The 23,992-nt window shown below is 50.1% G+C and overlaps 1 protein-coding gene and 1 long non-coding RNA gene across 12 annotated transcripts in view; one reads left to right on the top strand and one right to left on the bottom strand.

Moving 5' to 3' along the window:
* PMFBP1 (polyamine modulated factor 1 binding protein 1) overlaps window positions 1–23,992 on the top strand; it is a 79,728-nt gene that overhangs the window by 37,850 nt on the left and 17,886 nt on the right. For 9 of the 11 annotated variants that reach the window (XR_014528519.1, XR_014528520.1, XM_083513492.1 and 6 more), the window contains 8 exons: window positions 299–366; window positions 7,910–8,042; window positions 12,244–12,390; window positions 16,986–17,069; window positions 17,360–17,506; window positions 19,364–19,447; window positions 19,765–19,857; window positions 22,294–22,377. Coding sequence is in view for 9 of the 11 variants with exons in the window: in XM_083513492.1 (XP_083369618.1) it covers window positions 299–366; window positions 7,910–8,042; window positions 12,244–12,390; window positions 16,986–17,069; window positions 17,360–17,506; window positions 19,364–19,447; window positions 19,765–19,857; window positions 22,294–22,377 (840 nt within the window). In the remaining 2 variants the exon portion in view is untranslated. The remainder of the gene's footprint in view (window positions 1–298; window positions 367–7,909; window positions 8,043–12,243; window positions 12,391–16,985; window positions 17,070–17,359; window positions 17,507–19,363; window positions 19,448–19,764; window positions 19,858–22,293; window positions 22,378–23,992) is intronic. The other 2 variants (XM_083513493.1, XM_083513491.1) reach the window with 1 other exon arrangement.
* Window positions 6,016–12,248, bottom strand: LOC310711704. The gene is made up of 3 exons (XR_014528605.1): window positions 11,233–12,248; window positions 8,054–8,111; window positions 6,016–6,579 (listed from the first exon to the last, which is right to left on the bottom strand). It is a non-coding gene; the product is annotated as an uncharacterized lncRNA (long non-coding RNA).

The following is a 23,992-nucleotide window of genomic DNA, read 5'->3' as shown; positions in this document are numbered from 1 at the left end:
CAAAACGATTATTCCTCATTAACCGCAAAAGCTTGTTCATTAGAAGAAAAAAAGATGCCCAAAAGATGCCATTGCTGTTAATCCTGATCTCTGCCGCTTGGCAGTAAATCCTGTACCAGTATTTTCCATGCAAAAGAGATGCGTGCCAGTCTCTGCTTTTCTCTTCAGTGGGTTTCTTTTCGGACGAAGAGGGAAAACAAACCCCCATTTAGCATATTTTGTAAATTCCCGTTAAGTGAGACGCCAATTAATATTCCCGTGGCATGACTTTATTTTTGTGTCTTCCTTTTGTCTCCAGCACCCGTCCCTGGCTCAGCGCCCGATGCCAGCTGAAAGCCTTTCAGGATCCACAACAGCACAGACAGTGTAAGTAAGCAGCTTTGTTTTTCTACAAAGCAGCCCCAGAGAGCCTCCGGCGCCACAGAGTGGGACTCTGGACCTGGCCTGTCTAGTGTGCCACCTGGGCGTCAGGAGTAGCACCTTCCAGATCTCGCTCTGCTTTCAAGTTGGTGCAGATCTTAGTGGTATATATTCTCTCTCTCCCCCCCCTCTTTTTCTTTCTCCCCCCCCCTACACACACACACACACACTCCATAGTGGATCTTGCAAAGGGCGTCCCATCGGCCCCATTCATCTCCCTGGTGATAGCAACGCATGGAAATAAATCTGCTACTGCTTCTGAAGAAGGGTGGGTGGGTGGGTTTGTTTGTTTTTTCTGGGTGGAGGGGGGAACATCTGTGTATACCTGGGTTAAAAGTGGCAAGTGTATACACGGGCATTCTCTCACTCACTCGCTCTCGCACACTTGCACTTTCTAACTTACACACGTGCACATACACAGGCATCAACATGTGTGTGCAAGCATGCACACATGGATAAAATCTGAGTTCATGCTCAAACGAGTGGGCATACAGGCACACCCGTCTTGTACATACCTATCTCTGTGTGTGCCAGTGTCTGTGCCTTCAGGTGCGCATTCACACGCAGCAGTCACGCGTCCATAGAGAAGCATTGCGAAATGTTCTCTCTCCAGCCCTGAACACCCAAATAATGCTCTTTTCTGCCTGCCTTCAAAGGTCTTACGGGAGACCTTCCAGCTCGTCCTTGTCCACCCCCGCCCCCCAATCTCCTCTCTCTCTTTCGCTGCAGGTTTGGCATCACTCTCTGGTCCACTGACTGGCAGCTGGTATCAGCCAGAGCCTGCGTTCCTGATGCTTCCTGTGGCATCTCTTCTTCAATGGTGGCTGTCTCCAGTTAGCTGGTTGTTGACTGGGCTGGAGTGTCTTCTCTCTTTCTGGTTCTAGCTATAAATGAACCTGCCTGGCGAACAAACCAACAGCTTGCAGCGAACAAGCCATTTGCGTGCCTTCTGTTACGCCGACAGATGCCCAGTTGCCCCTGGCACAGCAACGCAGGAGGGGCAAGCAGACGGGGGGCTGTTTTTGCTCTTGGCGCCTCCTTCTTTTCCTTTCTTCTTTTAAAGGCTCAAGGATGCCAGCCTGGGCTTGGGAGTGGCATCATGGCGGAAATGGCGGCCTTTGTCTTCCGTTGCGCTGGCTCCACTGCAGCAGAATGAAGCTGAAATGGCGGAGGGGTCCAGTTGGCGCCTTGCCTGTGGGGGAGCCCCTGGATCTCTGGAGTCCAAGGGAGAGGCGAGCTTGCCCTCCTCCTCCTGGCACCCCGTGCCCTCGGCTGCCGCTTGTTGTCTGCTCCCGGGCTCTGGCTAATCTCCCCTTGCTGCTCCGCACTGTCTGGCCCACGTACAGGACCCCCAGAACATATGCCCGCTGCTGCTCTTATCACACGAAACTGTGGCGTTGCCACTGAATGGATGGCACCGTGCCAACGAGTCTGCCATCCGCCCTTGCAGGCAGCTCTTTCCTTTCTTCCCTCCCACCCACCCTCTCTCTCTCTCACTCTCACTCTCCCCTCCTCCTTCTGTCGACTTGACGTTAATTAACACACGGATTAATTGATTTTAAAAGCAAAAGAATTACAGTCAACTTTTCCCACAGGGTGCCGACGCCAGCCGCTTGGCACATTTCTGCCTTTCACAGGGGGGCAGGAGGGAGGCGCCCACAGCAGCGCAGCGCAGCCAGCCCCTGCAGGAGAAGTGAGCAACGTTGGCTGCTGATGGAAGGCGAGCGACACCCTCCCATCTCATCCTTTGCAATGTGTTGCTATTACAGTTCGTTATAAATAATCAGAGGAGCCCCTCCTCCCATCCCTCTTCTAAAAAACGAAAGCTCTTCTGAGCTCTGAGGAGACAAGAAGTGTCCCCCACCCCCAGCTTGGCTTATTATCACCAAATACAGAGATAGTCTCTGTTGTATATAATTAAGCAGTTAGGAAGGGAAGGATTTCCCACCTCCAGCCATGCTAGCAATGACGGAAAACGTCTCCCTCTTTCCCTGGTCTTGCCTCCTCATTTCTTCCTCCCTAATTGGCTCAGATGCGTGGCTTCTGGTGAAGAATCTCAACCAGGTCCAAGTTGGTGGGTTGCAATTAAGGGCAATATTTCTCATGCCAGGGCTTAGGGTGCTTTTGCCTCCCCCCACCCCACCCCCTGGAGGCAAAGGGCCAAGCAGACGAGGCGGGGTGGCCAGCTGGAACCAGCCTTTGCCTTTTATTTCGTTTTGTTTTTTTAAAAAAACACACACACAAAGCAATTGAAGCGGTGACTGGAATCCATTATGCAAATCAGGCAGTATTTGCATAATGTTTCATGACTGGAATATGCAAATGAGTTGTATAATTTATGAGTGCCAGTGTCTGTCTGTGAATTTGTCCTGTGCAGAGGCTCCCTCTGAACACCAGTGAAAGCCTCTCCCTCCCTTCCTCCTCTCAACTCTTTCCTTTCCCAGGCCAGACCTGGCCCAGTTTGCTCTTCCCACCTTGGGAGGGTGTTGCTCAGGTTAACTGCAGCAGCAGCAGCAGCACCACCACACAACACAGAGAGTAGGCAAAAGAGGGAGTGGAGCAGGCACATTCCAGGCCCCTCTTCCTCCAAGGCTTTTCGGGGGGGGGGTTCATGGGATCCCCCCTGCTCATCTCTTTCTTTGACTGAAGGGTCTGGACAGTGCAGTGTTTCATGGACTCCAAGCACTGGGCTTCTAGCCCCACGGTGACTGATGTACATCCGGAAATGGGGCAGTTTTTCTGTTTTGACTGCATGGTTTTTGCATGCAGCCCTTGGAACAAGAGCCAAACATTCCTTTAAACTCTCTGCTCTGGAGGTTGACCAAAGCTTGACTCGGAGCATTCCATGGGAGCATCATTAAGACTTTGTGATGACTTTCCTTAGGTGGCTGGCGGTAAGCAGGTAGAAGGTAATGTTGATAACTCTTAAGTTGGTGGTATTGTGTCTTGTAAATTTAAACCGCTTCTTGCTTCAGTAGGAACCATTTCCTGGTTGGCTTCCAGCCTTTTGTAGTAGAAGGCTATTATGTCTATGTTGAGGTAGAGTTGCTCTTGCCACAGGAACTAGCCTAGCAGCTCAACCCTTTTGGCGACTATGCTTATTGCCTTCCACAGCCATTGCTGGGCAAAGTGCGCAAAATCTTTAAATCTTTTAACAAATCTTTGATTAATCCCTGCTAAGTAGATTAAATCCCCCTGTATACTTTCAGTGGAAGGAATTTGCTCGGTGTCTTTCAGGGCACTACCAATACACCAAGATACTTTGGTGAGCCACACAGATTCCCTTAGCACAGACCTCTGAATCAGTCCTGCCATTGAAACGAGCTATGGTGTCTGAGTACCAGCTAGAGTGGATTTGATTTAAATCACTAGTCATTGAGACTTGATTTAATTTTTATTTTTATTTTTTTACAGAAAGACATTCCTGCTGGTATAATCTTAATATTTACAGCCAGATGAAGGTTTCATTTTTGGAAGAATAATTTTTTAGAGTAGTTTTTACAGTTATATCAAAAATTACTGATTTGGTTATACTATTAGAAATAAATAGATAATTATGAAATTATTGTGAGGTTTAATAAGTTAACTGTTTATATTTTGACAACTTTTCTGCTGTACTTTATTGGAAGGAGAAAAATAATCACTTCCTTAATAACAATTTAAACAATTTATTTAACTAAAACAATAACGTTGTAGCATATGTATCCATGTTTGTTAAGTGATGTGGTTAAACTTTTTTTTAAAAAAAAACAACAACTGAGTTTCAGCACACATGAAAAACTTAAATCCTTATTTCCTGATGAATAGCCTTTGGACTACTATGTAACTTAAATAGAAAACTCTTTAAAAAGATTCCCCCCCAAAGCATTTTATTTTAAAAATCCAATCTTAATTTCAAAAAATCAGTTTTTTAAAAAAGCGATTTAAATTTTAAAAAGTGGAATTTTATCTACCCTGGTACCAGCTGGACTCTCTGCCTTGTCAGTGCCCAGAAGCAGGAGAACTCGGAAGCCAGAGCATAGGAGTCTACGCTTCCCTGACCTGACAATACAGTTCAGAGGCTGGCCACAAAAGACTGCATGGCCCATTCCTCCATCAGACAGCTAGCAGCTGCTGTTTCTGAATGTCAGTAAGCTACCTTACATCAGGTCCATCTTGCCCAGTATGGTTCAAGGTCTTGGCCAGAGAAAGACTTTTGGTGTCACCTGATGCCAGGAGGTGCCATTGGGAACTCAGCCTGGGCCTCCAGCATGACAAACAGATGCTCTGCCACTGAGTTCTGTTCCTTCCCATATTGTGCCAGGGAGGAGATGCCTGGTTGTAACTATGTGAGTGAAACTCAAATGTCTAAAAAGATCACTACTCCCAGCCTTGGCATGATCCACCTTGCAGATGCACTTCACACATTTTTCTTTTATTAACGTGGAGAAAAAAATCCATGTCTGGAAAAACCAATAGTCACATTAAAGATTCAAACCCTGTGTGAGAAATAGAATATGCACAAATGTGTTTGTTTTGCATACACATTTTAAATTTCTGTGTTTTTATTCTAAACTCAGTGTTCGACTTCTAGGAGGATTTCGCTCATTAGTTTTGCTTCATGGAGGTGGCTGGAGAAGTGAGAGGCAAGCCCACAGGGAGGCAGCCAGGTCTTGAGTTTTTACCCAGAGCACAAATCATTGGCAAACCCTAATTCTGCTGTGCTTCCCCAGCCAGGAGAGTGAAAAGGTTGGGCAGTGGCAGTGGTGGTTTCTCCTCGGAATAGAAGCTGAGGTTCTCAAGGAACAGCCACAGTGACCAGATTGTGTACTGGTAACACAATTCCATGTGCACAGAAATCCCTCCACCAAAGAAGTTTTTATTCTCCTTTGGGGCTGCAGCCCAGCCTTGCTGCTTCCCATCATTCACTTGCGTTCTTGAGTTTTCTTTTGAGCTTTCCCAAATTGTCACACTTGGTATTCCTCTTTTCTTTAATGATCAGCCCTCCTCCATTTCAGGTCATTCAGTCCATCCCAATCTTGTATCACCAGCAACAATTCTCTTCAATTCCTAATTGAACCCTTCAGGGTCCTGAGCTCCCCCCTTCAGAACCCCACCCGAGAACTCTAGTAATGTCTCTTGGGGCTCTCTCATGTGCCAATGACAAGACTTAAGTTTGCCCACCCGGGAAGAATGGCAGATGAAGCTGATGGACTACATGGAATTGGCGGAAATGACTGGCAGAATCCGAGACCAGGGAGAAGAGTCGGTGGAAGAAGATTGGAAAAAATTTAAAGTATATTTACAGAAATATTGCAAAATTAATGTTAGGAGGATGCTGGAATGAGGTTATATGGCTTTAGCAGAAATGTTATAAAGAATTAAGCAAAAATATATTGTTAATGGGCCAAAGTGGAAAATTTAAGGTCAGATTGTGTCCGTCGCAACTGCGCCTCTTCAAGCGGCTTTAAGAAAAAAGCGCAAGACGTTTTCTTCTTGTGAAGCAAGCCCATAGGGAAATTCGTCTAGTGAAGCAACGCAAAACCGAAAAACCCTTTCGTCTAGCGAGTTTTTCGTCTTGCGAGGCATTCGTCTTGCGGGGCACCACTGTATCTGCCTCCCTGCTTCAGCCAAGGGCTTCCAGAGTGGTTTGGGCCATTAGATTAATGCAGATGCTTTGTGGCTCTCCACGCCCTTTGGCATAGATTTCCCCAGTCTCTGCCTACCAGTGTCGTCTCTGGTTTCCCCTGGGGTCTTCATCCATACTTTGTGACGTAGTGGCTTGATGGCCTGCTTGGCTCTTGACTTTAATGATGATAAAACTCATATTCTTGACACAGGCTGGGTGCAGTCATGTGATTTGGTCATATTCACTCTCTTACCAGCCAAATTTGCCACCAAATAATTGTTTCATCATTCTGCCGGTTCCAAACGTCTGTCTGCGAATTGCCTTCCTTCCTATATTAAGTTGCCTTGCTTGCCTCCTTCAGATGATTTCAGGGAGCAGTTAATGCTAAGCTCTGCTCATCCTCTTCCCCCAAATGCAGCCCTTTCTGCCCCTCTGTGTTGCCTCCGGGTGCAATAAGTAGGTTAATACTTGCTGTAGGGTTAGCCTGAGGGTTAGAGTTCCCAGTGGGCAAACCAGCATTCTGCGTGGGAAGTGTGCATGTGCGTGCCCGCCTGTGCATACAAGAAAGAGAGAGAGAGAGAGAGAGGGCTTGTGAACAGAGAGGTTTTCAAGGTTAACACACACGTTCCATTCCCTTGTTATGCCACCTTCAGCAGAGGTAGCTAAACTTGCAAACCATTTCCTCTTTTTAGAAAATGCAGTGTTAGGTATACCTTTGCAACCTCTTTCCCCCCCTCATTTTTCAGAGGCAGGAAAACTTGGGCTGTGTCCGTGAGCTCTCTTTCTTTCTCATCTTTCCAGAGGCTGCTAATGCCCTCCCTCTGGAACTTGAGAGGCAGGATTTTCATCCAACCGAAAGGCCTGGCTCTTGTTCAGGAAGGGGAGATATTACCCCCAGTCCCAAGTGGAGTCCTGTCAAATGCTATGAAAATGGGAATGTCTCTTCCCCCACCCCGTTCCCTTCCAACAGAATACAAAAGACTTGTCTGAAAAAAAGTATTCTTGGAACTCACAGCAAGTGAAAGATGCTGACATCTCCTCCCACAGACCGAAATAGCTATACATATATAGATAGGAGCTGCCACCCCCAGTGTGGGGATGTTGAGAAGCCAGAGAGCCTGGATTAAACTTCAGCAAGGATCCTGTGGGGGGGGGGAAGCATCTCAGGCATTGCTTTGACAAGGTGGTCACAAAGCCTGCCAGTTGGGGCTCCAGAGGAAAATAGAAAGCTGCCTTCTTCTGCTGAGTCAGACTATTAGTCCAGCTTTGCTCAGGGCTAGCAGTTGCTCTCCAGGGTCTTTTTCATCCTAACCTGTGGATGCCGGAGGTTGTGCCTGGGACCTTTTGCATGCCATGCAGATGCTTTGCCACTGCACTAAGACCCCATAAACCTTTCCATCCAAGCCCTAGAGCCCTTTCCAGGCCACGGCATGCTCATTGGTGACTCACAGGGGCAAATAGTGCTAGAGCTGCAGCCATGCATCATGCCTGGAGGTGCCCATTCAGGGTATACAAGGTATGCGCACAGCAGCCTCTTGAAAGAAACAACCGTTGGGGTTGGGGAACACTGCTTTACTGAGTGAGTGAGTGGTCGGTCTAGATGAGCAGAGGGAGAGAGAACTTTTACCAGGTCGGGCTGTCTGTCCACCCATTTGAGGACAGTTCTCTCCAGGTTCTCCAGCAGAGAAAGGAAGACAATTCCTATCACCTGATCCTTTCCTAGCTAGAGATACAAGGGATTGAGCCAGAAGCATTCTGCATGCCAAGCAAAGCTACAGCAGATGCTTCCCTAAAACCAATTTGTTTGTTCCTTTTTCCCAAATTCTTCTGTGCAGCCTTTGTACCTTTTCTGACTGGCCTTCCCTTCCTCCCTTTGTGTAGGTACTGTCTGCCAGGACAGGAGATGGAGCAAGCAGAACTGAAGTCTCTTTGGGGACTGAAAGAGCACTTTACTTGTGAGCTGGATCTTCAGCTGAGAGATGCTGGTCACACCCAGGAGAAAGTGAAAGCAGAGGTAGGGTTTACCTTTCTGGAGGCGACTGCAGCAGCACAAGCAGAGACTGGACTAGCTGGGCTAGCCTGCCTGGGAGGAAAGAAGGATGATCAGAATCAGCACTTTGAGGCCAAGGAAGGGAAGGAGAGCAGGAATGCTTTTGCCCTTCATTTGCCAGTAGCTGCCTACCAATGTGGCAGTTCTGAAAACCTTTCCCTAAAGCTCTGGTGAGGTTGAGCAGGCATTTCCATCTATATATGTATGCAGGGCCATCTTTTCCTGATTTACAAGGGACAATGTGTTGGCTCTCACTCAAGCAGGTGCTGGCTTCTTAATTTCTTCTGGCCTGTGAACTTTAGATGTACCCATATACATGGGAAGATTTCCATTATGTTTCTACATACCACCGTCCTACACACACACAAAATGCCATACCAGAGCAGGTCACTTCATTGTTTTAACTGTGCTTCTGCTTCATCCAACTTCTGTAATAATGCAAACTGGGAACAGCCACCCAATGGAAGCTTGAAGGAAAGTGCAGTCACCATCTGCTTCATTCTTGAGAAGTGCATCTCCCACATCTGGATCTTCTGTGCACTGGTTTACCATAGCAACACCAGCAAGGTTCAAGAATTGGTTCAAGAATGTAGAACCAGGTATAATAGTCTCTAGGGCATTGATTACATCATGTTCCTGTCTTTGATGGTTGTGTCCTGTTGCAAAACCTGCTGCTATCCTATTTGCTGCCAGGGTCTGACTCTGTGAGAATCAAAGGAAGAGGCTGTAGGTTATACACAGCAGTGTTAGCTAGCATGGTGATAGTGTTAGTGGATCTCTGTACATATGTATCTTTACTTCAAAGACCAGAGGAATTGTATATAGCAGATAGTAGTGTTTACCTTTGCTTGTATCCGGAGACAATAAACACTTTGTTAGTTTGAACGGCCTGGGAGAGGAGATTTTCCCTTAACCAGGGACTCTGGAAGAAGCTGTTTTGCTGGGAGCAGGAATTCTCTGAAGGCTCTTCTGGGACTCTGCATACTCTGCTGATCTTTCAGCCTGGTTGATGTGTGGTGAACTACCAGCGGACTTCCACAAGTCACCAACAATGATTACTCAGGACTCTGGAAATGGATTCATTGTGGCCCAATTGCTGTAGGTTTCCTGGGATGTTACTCTTGCTGCATCTTGAAACTGTCAGCTATCAACATCCCAGTGCTTGTTTGCGTCTGAGAATCCAGGAGAATCTCCAACAAAAAGCAATGCTGTTCTCTCTCCGAGAAAGATCTGCCTTCTGTAGCTGAGAGGAAGACTCTAAATCTCTTTCAATGCATTCCTCACATCCTCAGTCAACTTCCTCGTAACAGGCGGGCTTCTGCTTTGGCATGGGAGACATTAGAAAAGAATCAGAGGAGGAGAGAGGCACAGTGGGGAAGGCAAGACGTCAGGCATTACTTCTGCCTCTCAACAAGGGTAGAGGCTTGTCAGTCGGTCACAAATTCTTGGGCCCTTTTGCTCCAATCTGGAGCTCCAACAAGCCACTTCTTACTTCCATATGTGGAAGTGGAACAGCTGGAACTGAAGGACCTGGTCCAACCATGAAGGCTTGAGAGAAGAAGGCAGGCAAATGAAATGCAGTCATGCCCTCGACTTCCAGGAGGAAAGATGGCAGACTAGATATCTCTTGTTGACACACTGTCGATGGGGATAATTATATGGTGATTAATGATAGCCAAACCACAAATCTTGTTTATCTCATTATCTCTGGGAAAACAGAGATAACAGGGATTAACCTCTGATACTCAGAAAAGCTGCCTTCCATGCTTTAGGACCGAGAAGTTTTTGAGGGACAAGGGTGAGTGACTGAGAGCGGAGGAAATCATAATCTTGCCCAAACACCTCATAATAGTCCTAAGGGACATAAGGTTGGTGAAATCTACCTTTCTTTAATTATTTGTGAGACTTTTAATAAATTATGACCGAGGGAGGGGAGCTGCATTCCTCTTCCTCTCTGTGAGGATTTAACCCTCAGCAGCTTCTGCTTCAACGGTGCTGCAGATGTCACAAGAACTTGGTTCTCAGCACATAGAAGCATTTATTGGCAATCCCAGGAAACTGAACTCCTTTCCATCCTGTGATCCTGTGCAGGATCCTTTGAGCATGAACCATTCCACACAAAATGCCATAGGTGATTATTCCCACCCCCCTTAAAATCAGACTTGGGACCAAATGAAACAAACAGTGATGGGTGAAAGGAGCTTTCTTTCTGCCCAGGGTGCCAAAGGCCAGGCTCTTCTGAGCGGGGCATGGGAGGTCTTCTTAATTTGCTCTGGTTCCAGCCTACGTACCCTGAGCCTCCAGCACAGAGCAGGTCACATGTGCAAATATGCTCACCCAGCCCTTTTGTGTGTGCTTTGCATGGGAAAAAAAGTCTGCTTGTGGAGGAGCCGCCAGGAAGGGCTTTCCTCCCAAGCTTCTGCAGCTGCTTCCATTTCAGGCTCTCTTGCCCTCCATCCGCCCATGATCGGTCAGCCCCTGCCTTCATGGGAGCGCTCCTTTCCTTAACAAGCACAACAATGGCAGCTGCAACGGCCTGCCGCTGGATCTTCAAAGAGGAAATTAATTCCATCTGCAGAAGGGTCAAGTGCTGGAAAGTGCCGAGCAGTGCAGTTTGCATGGCAGGCTACAGAGGCGGCAATGCTAATAAGACTATGTTGAGAACAGCAGCCTGGCCCTGGGGAGTCCGATGAAGGCTTCTACAGATTTTGAAAGAAACAGTCTCCCACACCTAATGATGTCTGCTTTCCAATTCATTAATAATGTGGAGCGGGGAGATGGGAGGGAGAGGCAGGCCTGGCTTTGAAATATCAGAATGGGAGAAGATGGGGATTGCTCCCTCCTCTCACTAGAGGTCACAAAGCAAGAAGCAGCTGCAGCCACAGGGCCACCAGAACTGGGAGCCAAGGACCATAGCATTGCAGGAATAGTTCCCGTGATGGGCTGCAGCAGTAGGAGTTGGAAGAGGCCTTGAAGCACAGCCGAAACAGGCCTCGGCCTTCAGGAAGACAAGTCATCAGGTGATGCCTAATGAAGGGATTTCAACTCCAAGCAGCTTCCTTTAGGCTGCCTGGACACATTGTCTGACCTTGCTGCTTTGCATCGTTAAAATTTCCCATTCCCAGAATGGTGCTTAAGGGAATTGCCATTTTACCTTCATCTTTCCCCTTCCCAAAACCAATTGGAAAGGTCGCTCCCAAAGCAGGTGTGAGCCGCTCTTCCTGGGCCAAGTGAGTTGTGAGTGAAACTGTTCTCTGTTTTCTTGAAAAGCGCTTCCTGGGTCCAGTGACGTGGTGCCTGATATCATCTCTTCCCTGGCGCTGCCAGGGGGATGGGCTATGTTCTTGGACCTCACTCTGCTTGCAATGCACAGAGCTGGGGAAGAGGACACACCCACTTGCAGCCTTCCCAGCCGCTTCCATCAGGCTGACATTTCTTGGCTTTGACATGCCTGCTGGAAATTGCTCTGTCTCCACGTGATTTTTCTGCATGGTTTCAGCAATTCCACACAAATGTTATTCCCTGCTGGGAGAGACAGTGCTGGCCAGGAAGCTCTCTGTCTCAGGTAGGAGCTCTCAAAGCAGAGAATTTGTGTCATTTTACCCCCTCCCCGACTCAATGTAACTTAAAGGAAGATGGTGGGAGGTGCTTTTATTGGGGCGGAGAGGGAGATGACATACATGCTCTGATGCACAGCTTTTTGTCTTTCCTTGGAATTTTCTAAAAGCAATATACATGTTTTTCTACTTTTTTATTTTGTAAGCTTTTGTAAACTGCACTGGGAATGCTGGTTCACCATTGAAGGGTAGGGCATACATTTAACGAATAAGTAAATGGGGAATAAAAAGAGTCCAGCGAGGTTGCCCAAGTGTGGAAACAGAATGTGAGTTTCAGCAGGTGTGTTTAAGAGCAAGGAAAGGAGAAGTCTGTGTTGGAGGCCTTGGTTGGTGCCTCCCCAGCTCTGAAGTGTGGCCTGCAGGCCATTCCTGCTGCAATCTGCCACGCTCCAGCTTCAGCCCCAAAATATCGTGGTTCCAGGGTATGTTATTGCACTGCTCCCCTTTTTGTGTCAAAAACTGGCACTGCAGAAGCACCCGACCCTCTGCCGCACCCAGGGCAGACTGCTTACCAAAATCCAGGTACATGATGGGTTTGTGCATTGCAGGTTCTGGAGAAAGCAGCTAAAATTAAAGAACTGCAAGAGACCATCACAGATCTGCAGAACGAACTCTCCCAGAAAGACTTGGAGGTGGCGTGTCATCTGCAGGAGGAGCTCCTCCTGGAGTCACAACTGAGCTCCCTGCCACAGCTGGTAAGGCTTGTGCTACGTGTGGGGTGGGCTCGCTTGCCACTTTTGCCTGAGGTTTCTCTCTGTCCTGAGTAGTGACAGAAGAGGCACAGTTGAGGGCCACCAGTACAGATTGAAGGCAGTAAGGTTAATCAAAAGCTTCCTCTTGTTTTAACTGGAGGGATCCTGGGTTGGTGGGCGCTGGTAACTGAGGGGTTGTAAGAGGCAGGAGCTTTTCTCGTGCATTTGCTTTCGAGCCTGTCTGGGGGCCATGGCTCCTTGGATCACCTTGACGAGGAATTGGTCCCTTGTTATTGACCTGGGACCTAACCTGGGATCCAAGCAGTTCCAGAGAGGCAGGAAGGAAACACAGGCAGAGTTTTCTGGCCAAGCATTAGCTGCAAAGTCTACTCTTGGGTTGATCTCTCAGCAGGCATGTCTGGGGAGTTCTAGAAGGCTGCTGCTAAATGCAGCCTGCACTTGGTTTAGGCCAGGGGTCAGCAAACTTTTCCAGCAGGGGGCCGGTCCATTGTCCCTCAAACCTTGTGGGGGGCTGGACTGTATTTTGAAGAGAAAAAAATGAACGAATTCCTGTGTCCCACAAATAACCCGGAGATGCCTTTTAAATAAAAGCACACATTCTACTCATGTAAAAATGCTGATTCCCAGACCATCCGTGGGCTTGATTTAGAAGGCGATTGGGCCGGATCCGGCCCCCAGGCCTTAGTTTGCCTACCCGTGGTTTCCAGCCTTTCTCAACCTGTGGATCCCCAGATGTTGTTGAACTACAACTCCCATCATCCCAAGCTAGCAAGGCCACAGCTCAGGGATGATGGGAGTTGTAGTCCAACAACATCTGGGGACCCACAGGTTGAGAACCACTGGTTTAGGCTGTAATCATCCATATACTGACCAGATACAATTCACAAGTTGGACTTTCCTCTGTGTAAACATTGTTTGGACAGAGCCAAAAACCTCCCAACATTCTCTGAGTGGGATGGGGGTGAAACTGTGGGGGAACGAGATGTAACAGAATACAGAAAAGAAAAATACAATGAATGTCCTTTGTATACACTTGGACAATAATTCAGAAAGCATTAAAGGTGGATCAGAAGGATTCTACCAGGTAGCAAAGCATCAGTGAGAGAACTCCCATTATCATCAAGCCAGCTGAGGCAATGGAAGATGAAGTCCAACAACATCTAGTGGGCCACAGGTTCCCCACCCATGGCCTTCCTGGGTGATTAATGCCCCATGGTCAGCTGCTTGCTGGGAGAGGTAGTGCTGGTGATTTGCTTTTCTCAAGACAGATGCAGGCAAAGGAGACTTCTTGGCAGCTCAGGCCAAAGAGGAGGCTCGTTGGGTGCAGAAATTCTCTGATCTGCAAGGATGGATCAGGAAAAGCCCCAGGCATCCAGGTCCCTGGTAGGATGGAATCTCAGCCCCCACCCCCACCACAGAGGAAGCAGGAGGATGGCTTCTAGGCAGGAGTGGTTCTTGTGGTCACTATTGGCATGTCCCTTCCAAGGCAATGACTCCTCCTTTCTGAGTGGGTAGAGCAGAATAAGCACAAACACACACTCCACACACACACAGACCCTCAATGTGAGTGCTGTGTGTGGTGCGCTCCTGCTGGTGCCAAGCTCTCCTTGCAGGAAGCATTCTGGTGTGTGAGTGGAGAAGGAGGAGGGAGAAGCAGCCCTGGCAACCCCTGGGGGCAAGATGTTTGGCCTGGGGACTCAGCAGCTCCTCGCTCAGCCTTCTGTCCCTTTGTGTCTGCTACTCCTGCTCCTCCCCTCTCCTTGGCTTGTTATTTTTCTTTTGACCACTCTTCTCTGCTCCCAGGTCAAGGGCTTGCCCTGTTACAAGAGAAAACTTAGCCGAAAAATTAAGAGGTTTAATCAAAGCTTCTCTAGGCAGCACGAACAATCAGAAAACACTGAACTGGACAAAGTTAACTGCCATTCAGAGGGAAACAGCCAGGGCTTTGCCGTTTCCTGAACAAAGGACTCAGAGACTGAGCCAGAGTTGTGAATGGAAGTGCCAGGAAAAGCAGGCGGGGGAGCCATGCCGCACCGTTTCCCTGTACAACTCACACGCCGGCCATTTTCCTTTCAGCGACAATGTGGAGAGAGGCAGGGAGGTGTCCACAAAGCCAGCTCCCCTCCCCACCCACAAAGGGAACAGATTTTTCTGTCTGAGAAAACGGCTAATATTTCAGGCTTAAAGGAGGGAAAGGAAGCCCTGGTCTCCCCTGAGGCATACTTTGTGCAGAGGGGTGGGGAATGTATGTGCTTGTTTGTGGGCATTGCCACTGCTGTCCCCCCCCCCCCGACTGAGTGCAACCTGCTACACCCAACCCAGTTGGCCTCTGCCTACTGAACCTGTAAAGCAGAGCCACCCAGCTTTTCTTGACTCGTTAGGAAGCCATTATTGTGCTTTCTCTCTGCATGTATATGTGGCAAAAGAGATCCAGAGAAGGGAGAAGGTTGGAAGCGGACAGCTAGAATGGGAGTGGCCAAGGAGTAGAGGGGAGGGAGAGGCAAAGGCAGGGTCTGCCTGATCTTTGCCACGTGGCAAAGAGAGGGTGATGAGGGTGATGAGGCAGGGCTGATGTTCTCCCCACTCCTTTGGCACATGGAAGGTGCTCCTCTTTGCCAGCCTGGCAACCTCCTCCAGCTGGGGAAGGTGCCGGCTCTCTGCTTGCTGGGGGTTCTCCAAGGCCCCCCAGGTTTGTGTGTGCACATGGGCTGATGAACAAAGAAGGCAAGGTCCTGGTGGAGCAAACTGGCAGCATCTCCCCTCAGCCTGCTTGCCCCCGCTGGGATCCGTGTTTCTGCATTGTGGCTGCTGCTGCCGACTGGCCCTGTGTGCAGAGCTTGGAAGGAAGGAGGGTGTGCACGCGTACCTTGCAAGACAAGGAGCAGCCATGTGCGCAAGGGAGCCGGGGGTACGGTTTCAGCTTGGCTAAACAATTAAACTCTCAGAGCCGAGGGAGGAGCAGTAGGGCCGTGATTTTCTTTTCTTTTGCAGTAATTGCCTCAGCAATCAGCTTTGATCATCCAGGAGCAGAAGAGACGTGTTGCAAGTTGACATCCGCGGTTTTAATGCAGCCATTTGCATACAGGCGCAGAGCAGAGCACACGGCTTTCTGTGGCGTCTTTGACCTGAAACCGCAGCAGCTTCATAGACACCTCATTTAATTTAATATTTCGCCTCCACTGCAGAAGCCATTGGGGATGGGGGTGGGGCGGATAATCTGGCTCTTGCTTTCCCTGCAAATGTCTCCAGAAATGACATGAAAGTAATTGCTTCTGAACAGAACAGAAAGGAAAAGAAAAGAAATAGCAGAGTTGATTCCGCTTAAATAGGATGGGGATTCGCCCCAAAGATGCTGCCCCCTTCTTTACAGCAGGAGAATGGATGCATGTGTGGGGAGCTGGGGACAAGGGGGGAGAGAGAGAGATGACCCAGCCTACTTGTCAGGAGGAGGAGGCATCTTCTGTACGGCCATGGCTGAGACAGCTTTTAGCCCAACCCTGGGGGTGGGGAACTTCCTTGCTCCTGTCGGTCTGGAGGCTGCCAACCACTCTACCCCTGTTGTGGATGGAGAATCCTGAGGGACATTAAATGGATGGTTTCTCTGCCAGGCAAGACGTAAGAGCCCTTCTGGACCAGGTCAGAGGCTCAGGTGACTCACTGTGGCCAGCGAGAATGGGACGCCCACAAGCAAGACATGAATGCTCTAGCCCTCCCTTGCAGCCCACCTCACTGCCTGGCCTCTGAGCCACCTTGGCTCATGGTCATGGACAGACCCCTTGTAAAGTCACAAAATGGGTGGGAGCTAATTCCCTTTGTTCCGTTTGCATCGTAGGCAGTGACCCTCTGGCTTTTTCTCTTCCCTGGGCAGCTACTGTGCTCCAGCAGCTGGGTCCTTTGAGAACTGCCTCTCCTCATCCAGATCCACCAAGCGCCTTTGGCCATCAGCACAGCACAGCCCCCACCCCAAGACAACAGGGCCTGGGTGATTCTGACTCAGAGGCTGGGGAGGTTCAGGGTGCCCATTTGACGTGGCGACTCAAGCTTGGAGTTCTTTGAACTTCTACAACCCTGTCCAGCACCTTCTTGGGTGTTTTTCACCTTTCAGGGAGCACCTGGCAAGCCCTCTGGCGTGGGGTGGGGGTGGAGAGGCCACCAGGAAGAGCTTTTTCTTCTAGAGGCCAGAGCAGCACCATTATCCCCACCACTATGCTGCTCTAAGGTATGAAGAGGGTTAGGCCTGGCACTGCTGCAGCTTGTCTAGCTTCCTCCAGACAACTGCCCCAGAAGCCAGTACACAATGCTCACCAGCTCCGGTGGCAGGACTGTCACAGCATTGGCTGATGCCCACTTGGCACATTGCCAGGTCCTCTAGGCTTCCTGCTCACACCGCTTGGCCTCTGCCTCCACTCTGTCCTGTCTGGGGTATCTCCCCCTCCCTTCCCAAGGCTTTTGGGGCTGCAGCAGCACAAGCCGCTCTAGCTGATCAATACCCTGAGTCTTGTCGTCTTCTCCCTGCTTATTGGTTGACATTCGCAATCCTCTCTTCCTCCCTCCCTTCCTGTATAAACCCCTTTCAGCTGGAGCAGCAAGCTGCAGAGACCCTGAGGCTTCGGAGCCAGCTCCTGCTTGGGCAGGATGAGAGAGACAGCCTGGCAGACAAGGTACCCGAGACCCCTCTCTCCCCTCTCTCACGTGGCGGCTGCATGGAGGCAGCGGGAAGGTGTCTTGGCTTTGTGCCCTCCTTGGGCCCCGGCAGAACGCCTGGCCTGCTAATATTGGTTCCCCCCATCCCCACAGGAAGGCAAGCAAGCAGCGCTTCCCTTTCCCACCTGCCCACCCAAGGTCTGTGCTTTATGCTGTTTTGTTAAAGCCCCTTTAATACTAATTGATTTCTCTCTTCTTCCCCCCTCCCCCCCAATTTCTTCCCTTTCTTCCCTGGGCGGGTCAATAGCTGGATGCTCAGGAGCAGAAGATCTATGAGTTGCAGAGCAAGCAGAGAGAGGCACAGGCAGAGCTGGAACAGAGCTGCATCCGAGTCCTCCAGTTGGAGCGAGAGCTGGAGGCCAGCAAGCAGCAGCAGGAGGGATCCCAGAACCAGGTACGGGAGTGCCAGGGAGGAGGAGGAGGAGGCAGAGGAGAAGAAGAAGAAGAGGGAAGCCAGGCAGGGCAGCAGCAGGAAGAGGAGGGAAAAGCTGCCGCTGCTGCTGCTGCTGCTGCTTAGCCGGGTCTAGCCAGCCTCTTGTTGAGGCTGCTGTAATGGAGCAGATGTTCGGCATATTGATCTCCTCTTCCTCCTCCTTGCTGAGCTTGCAGTGAGGTGACTGGAAGAGAGAGAAACCATGGCAGAATGAAGAGGGCGGACTGTCAGGTGCCTGGATCTGGGCTCCCCAAATGGGTATTGTCTGGTGGAGACAGGCTTGGTGCCAGCCTTCCAAGTGCCCCCCTCATCCTCCCTGGCAGCATCTCCTTCCTGCCACTGGCTGTGCCGCAATATAGATCTGCGTGGAGGAGGAGGAGGAGGAGGAGGAGAAAGAGAAATGCCCCTGGAGGAGCCTCAGTCATGGCTGCTACTCTTGTGGACTCCGTTAAAAAGCTGGGCTGGGATTCTGCCCTCCAGGCCAAGGGACGTTTTGGCACCTTTAGGTTTTGTCTCCAGAAGCTTGAGGGTGTTGGCAGCTGGGGTGGCCTCCTGCTCTGGAGTGTGGATAGTGGATCTGGGCTTGGAGTGTGCTCCCAATAGCAGGTGTGTGTCCACAGGGGAGCTGCTTGAATTGCACGTTCCTCACTTGCCTTTCCCCCCTGGCAGCAGAGTTAAATATTTTTCCTTTGTTGCCAGGGGGGGGGCATCTGCTGCCCCTGGATGAGGGCCTGATGGAGCTCCCAGAGTGGTGTAGTGGTTAAGAGCGATAGTCTCGTAATCTGGGGAACCGGGTTCGTGTCTCCGCTCCTCCACATGCAGCTGCTGGGTGACCTTGGGCCAGTCACACTTCTTTGAAGTCTCTCAGCCCCACTCACCTTTTGTTGTGGGGGAGGAAGGGAAAGGAGAATGTTAGCCGCTTTGAGACTCCTGAAGGGGAGTGAAAGGCGGGATATCAAATCCAAACTCTTCTTCTTCTGTCTTGTGTTTGACCTGAGACGGTGGATGCTCAGTCATGCAGGGGAGGTGTCGGAGACTTGACCCCTGGCTTTTGGCTGCAGTAAGTCAGGTGCATATGGTTCCTGTCCCTTTTCCTTTTCTGGACAAGCCAGCTCTGGCTTTCTGCGAAGGAAAGGTGGGTGCTGTTCTCAGGTGGTGGCGCTCCTCCCTCCCCACCTCTGGGTTTAGAAGGCTGCATTGGAAGAATTATTGAGCTTAGGGACATCAGCCCATATTTACAGCTGCTTGTTTGATGCTCTGGGGGGCCTTTTGTGACTGGCACTGCTTGCATGGTACTGTTCCTGCCCTGAGGACTTTTAACGGATATGCTCTTCAACTGCTGCCTGATGGGTCTTCTGGTTTCCAAAGTTCCCACGTATCTATTATGTTGTGGCCGGAATCTGCAGAACAGCATCATAGGTGCCAGTTGGCTTCCCAGGAGGTGGTCCCCTGTGAAATGTGGAGAGCACAGGGCACAGAGTGCACACCAGGCACTGCCCAGTGGCTGAAGCAAAGCCTCCTTCCCTCAGTGTTTGTATAATCAACATTCAAAGGCTAGAACATGGTAAGTTCAACCACCACAATGGTCACCGCAAGTATATCTGGAAGCGTGCTCCTGGGGGTGGGGGAGCTGCGGTTGTCCCCTACTGTCATAGGCAAGGTTAGGTGGGGAAAGTTGTGGCATTGCGTGGTTTATTATGGAGTGGAGTCCAGCCAGAGTGGGTGGAGTTTTCCACCTGTTCCCCTTTCACTAGCCTTTACACAGGAATAGTCCTGCAGCTAACATATGTCGCTGTGTGTGTGTTCCATCTTCGACAGTTCAGCGAGTGTCGAAGGCAGCTGGCCCAAGCAGAAGGTGAGAATGAGGTGCTGAGAGCCCACAAGCTGGAGCAGATGTTGGAGGTGAGCAAACATCAGGCAGGATGCCAGCCAGCAGCACAGCTGGCCATCTGACCCCCACATTCCCTTTCACCCCTCCTCTGACCCCTGACAAGAGCCAAGGTTGTGTTTGAGAGGAGGAGGAACAGAATGAAAGCTCCTTCTCAGTTGAGGTTGTAGCTGATTCCTCTGGGCTTTTCCTGCCTACCTCCCTCCCACAGGAAACCCTCAAAGCTCACACACACCCCTGTGAGTTCTCTGGAGTGCATTAGGGGACAGGCACAGGAGGGGCCTGGGGGTGACGGAGGGTCCCTCTAATCCGCCACCTGCTTCCCTACCAGATTGAGAAACTGGCGTCCTGCCTCAAAGATTGCGAAAGGAGTCCATGCTTGGAGACAGAAGCAGCCCAGAGGAGCGGCAAGGAGAAGGCGCTGGTAGGTTTGACTGGACAACAGGTAAACTTCTGCTCCTTGTCTCATTGTGTTCTCTTCTTCCATTGCAGAAAGGGCTGTTCTTTTGTTGCATTTGTCACATCTGCCTCCAGAAGACCTGAAGGGAAGATAGGTGGGATTGTCCTGCTCTTTACTGAGAGGAGGGGGTGCCAGTGGGTGGCCAAGACAGGAGAGAGGGTGGCTCTGCACTGTGCCCTCCTGGGTTCACTGCCAAGGCCGCTTCCAATTGTGCTGCAGGTCGACACCACAAAACAGAACAATGCAGGCAACACTCACGCTAAGGGAGGAACCAACAAAAGCAGAAGTGCCATGTGGTTGCATGCCTTGCCCTCCGCCATACTGGCCACCATGTTTGGCCAGGCCCTCAGACAGGCTGGGGACCATATCTCTGATGCCATACTCCAGGCAGGCAGGTGGTTGGGTGCTTCCAGGTACACAGCCCAAAGTGGAGCCGCTGCTGCTTACAAAGCAGAGCCCTCCAGAGAAGCCCCTTGGGAAAATGAGCTGGGATTCCAGTGCATGTTCCCTTTGCTGCTGCTTGAGCCCAGCATCCAGTCATAGAGCCATGGCAGGAAGGCAGCCTCTCCGCATCCAGGGGAAGGCAGAGCTGCCAACTGCAGGTCTCCTCTTGGGGCAGAACAAAAGTGCTGTTTCTTCCTTCCTTCAGGCATTTTTCTCAGTATCATAAAGTACCTGGCTGGGTTTTTTAATGCTGCTTCAGTCGAAGGCCCTTTAGTTTTGTGTGCTGGAGTGGGGAGCAGTAGTTGCAAAGGCTGCCTATGACTCTTTGAGCCCCGCTATCCCACCCACTGATTAATTACAGAGAGGGGAGATTTTCAAAGGCAGGACCCTGGAGCAGGACAGGGCCAAAGGCAGGAGAGGGTCAGAGGAGGCTGCCTGTGAACCAGGCTCTTGCCTGCCCATCACAGAGGTGGAACACTCCCCCTTAGGAGCTTGTGTGCTCTCCTTCATTGCAGGTTTTTAGGCAGAGGTTGGATGACCATCTGTCCTGGTTGCTTTAGCTGAGATTCCTGCATTGCAGGGGGTTGGACTAGATGACCCTTGGGGTCCCTTCCAGTTCTGTGATTCTATGTGGTGGATAAGGAAGAGAGTTCTGCACGTTTAATGATGTCTCTTGTGAAACTGACTCTTCTATTTGCATGTTCTTCTCCAAATCAGTTTTGGTAGATATTCCAAGTGCAAAAGTGTGTTTTGAGAGAAGGAATAGTTTCTATTTATTGATCTACTTTCATAATTTTGTAATGCCACCCACTTGTCTAAATGTTTTTGCCTTTTCTCATCTAGAGAAGCGCTCCAGCTTCCTGATCCTTTTCGTTTCCCTCTCTGCACATTTCCTTTTTGGGATTGGTGGCCAGAGCCACCAGCTATATTCTAGTTATTGGCCCCCTATGGATGCTATGCAGTCAATACGAAACTTTCTCTTTGATAGCCCTGCCACCATTTTCACTGGCCCAGCACCCACAGTTTCTTTTTTTCAGGGCTGCTTTCCATTGGAGCCTGCAGAACTCTTTCTGGGGTAGACAATTTATGTATTTTTTCTCTCCTGATGTGACTCACTGTGTTATACTAAATGTCACCTGCTGATCAGTTGGAGGGATTGGTTTCAGGCACTTTCCAGGCTTCTTGGGATTTCACAGCCCGTTATAAACCTGCTGACTTCGTTCTTCACCACACAGCTCTAGTCCCAATATAATATGTGAGGAGACTTTTGGCTTGATTCCATTCTTCATGAAAATCCTCTTGTTTTTCATCCTCATTACTATATGATCTAAACAAGAGGATTTTGTCCTCTGGCCCCATGACCCACCTTGGTAAGCAACTTCATCAAAGGCCTTTTGAAAGTCCAGGTACACTGTGTGCTGTGGTTGAAAGGTGCTTGAGGCAGGTATACTCTTTGCACAAGCAATGCTGATCATTTCTTGGCAAGGCTTTTTCTTCCACATGCTTGTATTGCCAGCCTCATCATGCTCCCCCAACTTTACCTGGGACAGAGGTTAGGCTTACAGCTCTGCAAGTTCCTCACCCCTTTTCCCCCAAAATTGGTATTACTTTGGCTACCTTCCATTCCTCTTGCCACAAGGTTGATTTTCAGTGAGAAGTTACATATTCTGCTAACAATGGTGCGTTTCCCATTCTTTTGTTCCTCTTACCTCCTCCTCCTCTGCCGCCTCCTCCTTTTCATGGCTTCCTGGCTTTAACCAGGATGCGGCTGGGCACCTTAGATATTTTTGTTTAGCAGAATGACAGGATACAAAAAAAAGGAATAGCAACTGTGATGTGTGTAAATCTGGAATCATGAAGGGCAGAGGAGGCTCTCGAGGGGCTTCACTTGCCCTCGCTGCTCCCAGGGGGAATGTGAGCCTCTTTACCAGCTGTGTGTCTGGTCTTCTCTTTCAGACAGAAAGAGCAGCAGCTCGGCTGGTGGCACCAGAAGCGGAAGCAGTTACCTGGAGGAGCAAATACAGCTTGGCCCTCTCAGAGGTACTGTGGAGGCAAAGGGTTGTGAAGGGCTGGGGTGAGAGAAGGATGCTCCAAGAGTTGCCAGCTTGTCCACTAGTATCAGCTCTCCTTGATGCCTGCTTTCAGTAAGGCATGAGAAGAAAGGCGTTCTTCAGAGAGGCAGGTAGGGGCTAGCCTGGTCACTAGGAGGCCATGGAGTTGCCCTTCAGGGTTGGAAGGGTGCTTGAGCAGCTACTCTTCTGCCTGCCTGCCTGCCTTCCACCACATGGTCATGGTCCTCACAGCACCAGCAGCATTGAGCTGGGGTTATGTGGTGCATCAGTCAGTCTGACAGAAGGAGGGAGTCAAAATGTCCGGCACTGAGCACATCTGGCTTGCCATGCCTGGACTGCTGGAGTTGCTCAGTTCCCCACCCTCCCTCCCTCCCTCCTCCTGTCTTTGAGCACCAGCCAGGGGGTGTGTCGCTGTGACTGCTCAAGGCATGCACTTGCAGCCAGTGTGGCACGGCAGAGGTGTGTACATGCCTGCATTTGGAACTGCCTGCCATTTCCTGCAAAAACAGAGGTGCCAAGTGTGAGTTTTGACTGCTTCCCCAGTCAAGGTTTCATTGAAGCTCCCCAACCCTGGTAAGGAGGGAGGGCAATGGGACAGGCAAGTGCTGGGCTTCTACCAGGAGGTCCAATGGCTGAGAGGATGAGCCCTGTTTTGTCTTCTGCCTCTGGTGAGGAAATTCTGCTCTAGGTGGGAATGGAGCTGCGGATGGCTGCCTTTTATTCTGTGCCTGTCAGCTGCTGAATTTGCAGGGAGCAACTTGCCGTCTTTTCTTTCTGGCTTTTGAGAATCCACAGATATGGGGCACCATTGCCTCTTTCCCCCTCTCCCCACAGCATCCCTGGGAGGGTGTGTGTGTCAGAATCTGTGTGTGTGTGTTTAATTCCCTGCTTTCAGAGGAACACAACTAGCAAATGATGGGATCTTTGACAGAACAAAGGTATTTTTGAGAGCTCTGTAATAGACACTGTTAATGCGTCCCGTCCCTCATTGTCTGCTGTCTGATCCCATCCCTCTGCCAGACAGTCACTGCGGGATGAGTCACTTCTCATGTCTGGCAATCAAGGTGAATTTTCAAAAAGCTGCCATTTTGAAATTATGCAGTAGATGCGGTGGGGTGTGGGGGAACAGCAGAGGCAGAGCTTGCAAAGGCTGAGGGAGACCCCTGCTGTCCTTTTCAGGAACTCCAATCCTCCCACCCCCAGCATTGCCAATGTGCAGGAAAGGACAGGCAAGAGTTGTATTAATTACTAACTGCAGCCAAAATGGAGGCAGCTACGCACAGGTTCCCATTGCTTTTATGACTCTTGGCCAGGGGTGGGTGAGATGTCTACATCACCTGCTGCATCAAACAGGGGCCCTTGCTAGGAAGATTTTTTGCTCCACAGGGCTTCCTGCCACCCTCCACCGCTGTAGCTGGGCCCTGAAAATGTTCTCCAGACACCAGCCAGAAGCGAGCAAAGAGTACCAGAGGCAATGAGGGATTATAGGTGTGTGGTTGTGGTTGTGCTCACAGCCCCTTAAACTTCTCTCTAAATCTTACTGCATTCCTTCCACCCCCCACCCCCAGTGGCCTGAGTATCAA

Source organism: Podarcis liolepis, assembly GCF_965112155.1.
Source record: "Podarcis liolepis genome assembly, chromosome: 7".
In the NCBI taxonomy this organism is placed as follows: domain Eukaryota; kingdom Metazoa; phylum Chordata; class Lepidosauria; order Squamata; family Lacertidae; genus Podarcis; species Podarcis liolepis.
Note: the sequence above shows the minus strand (reverse complement) of the source record. Positions and strands in the feature narration are given on the sequence as shown.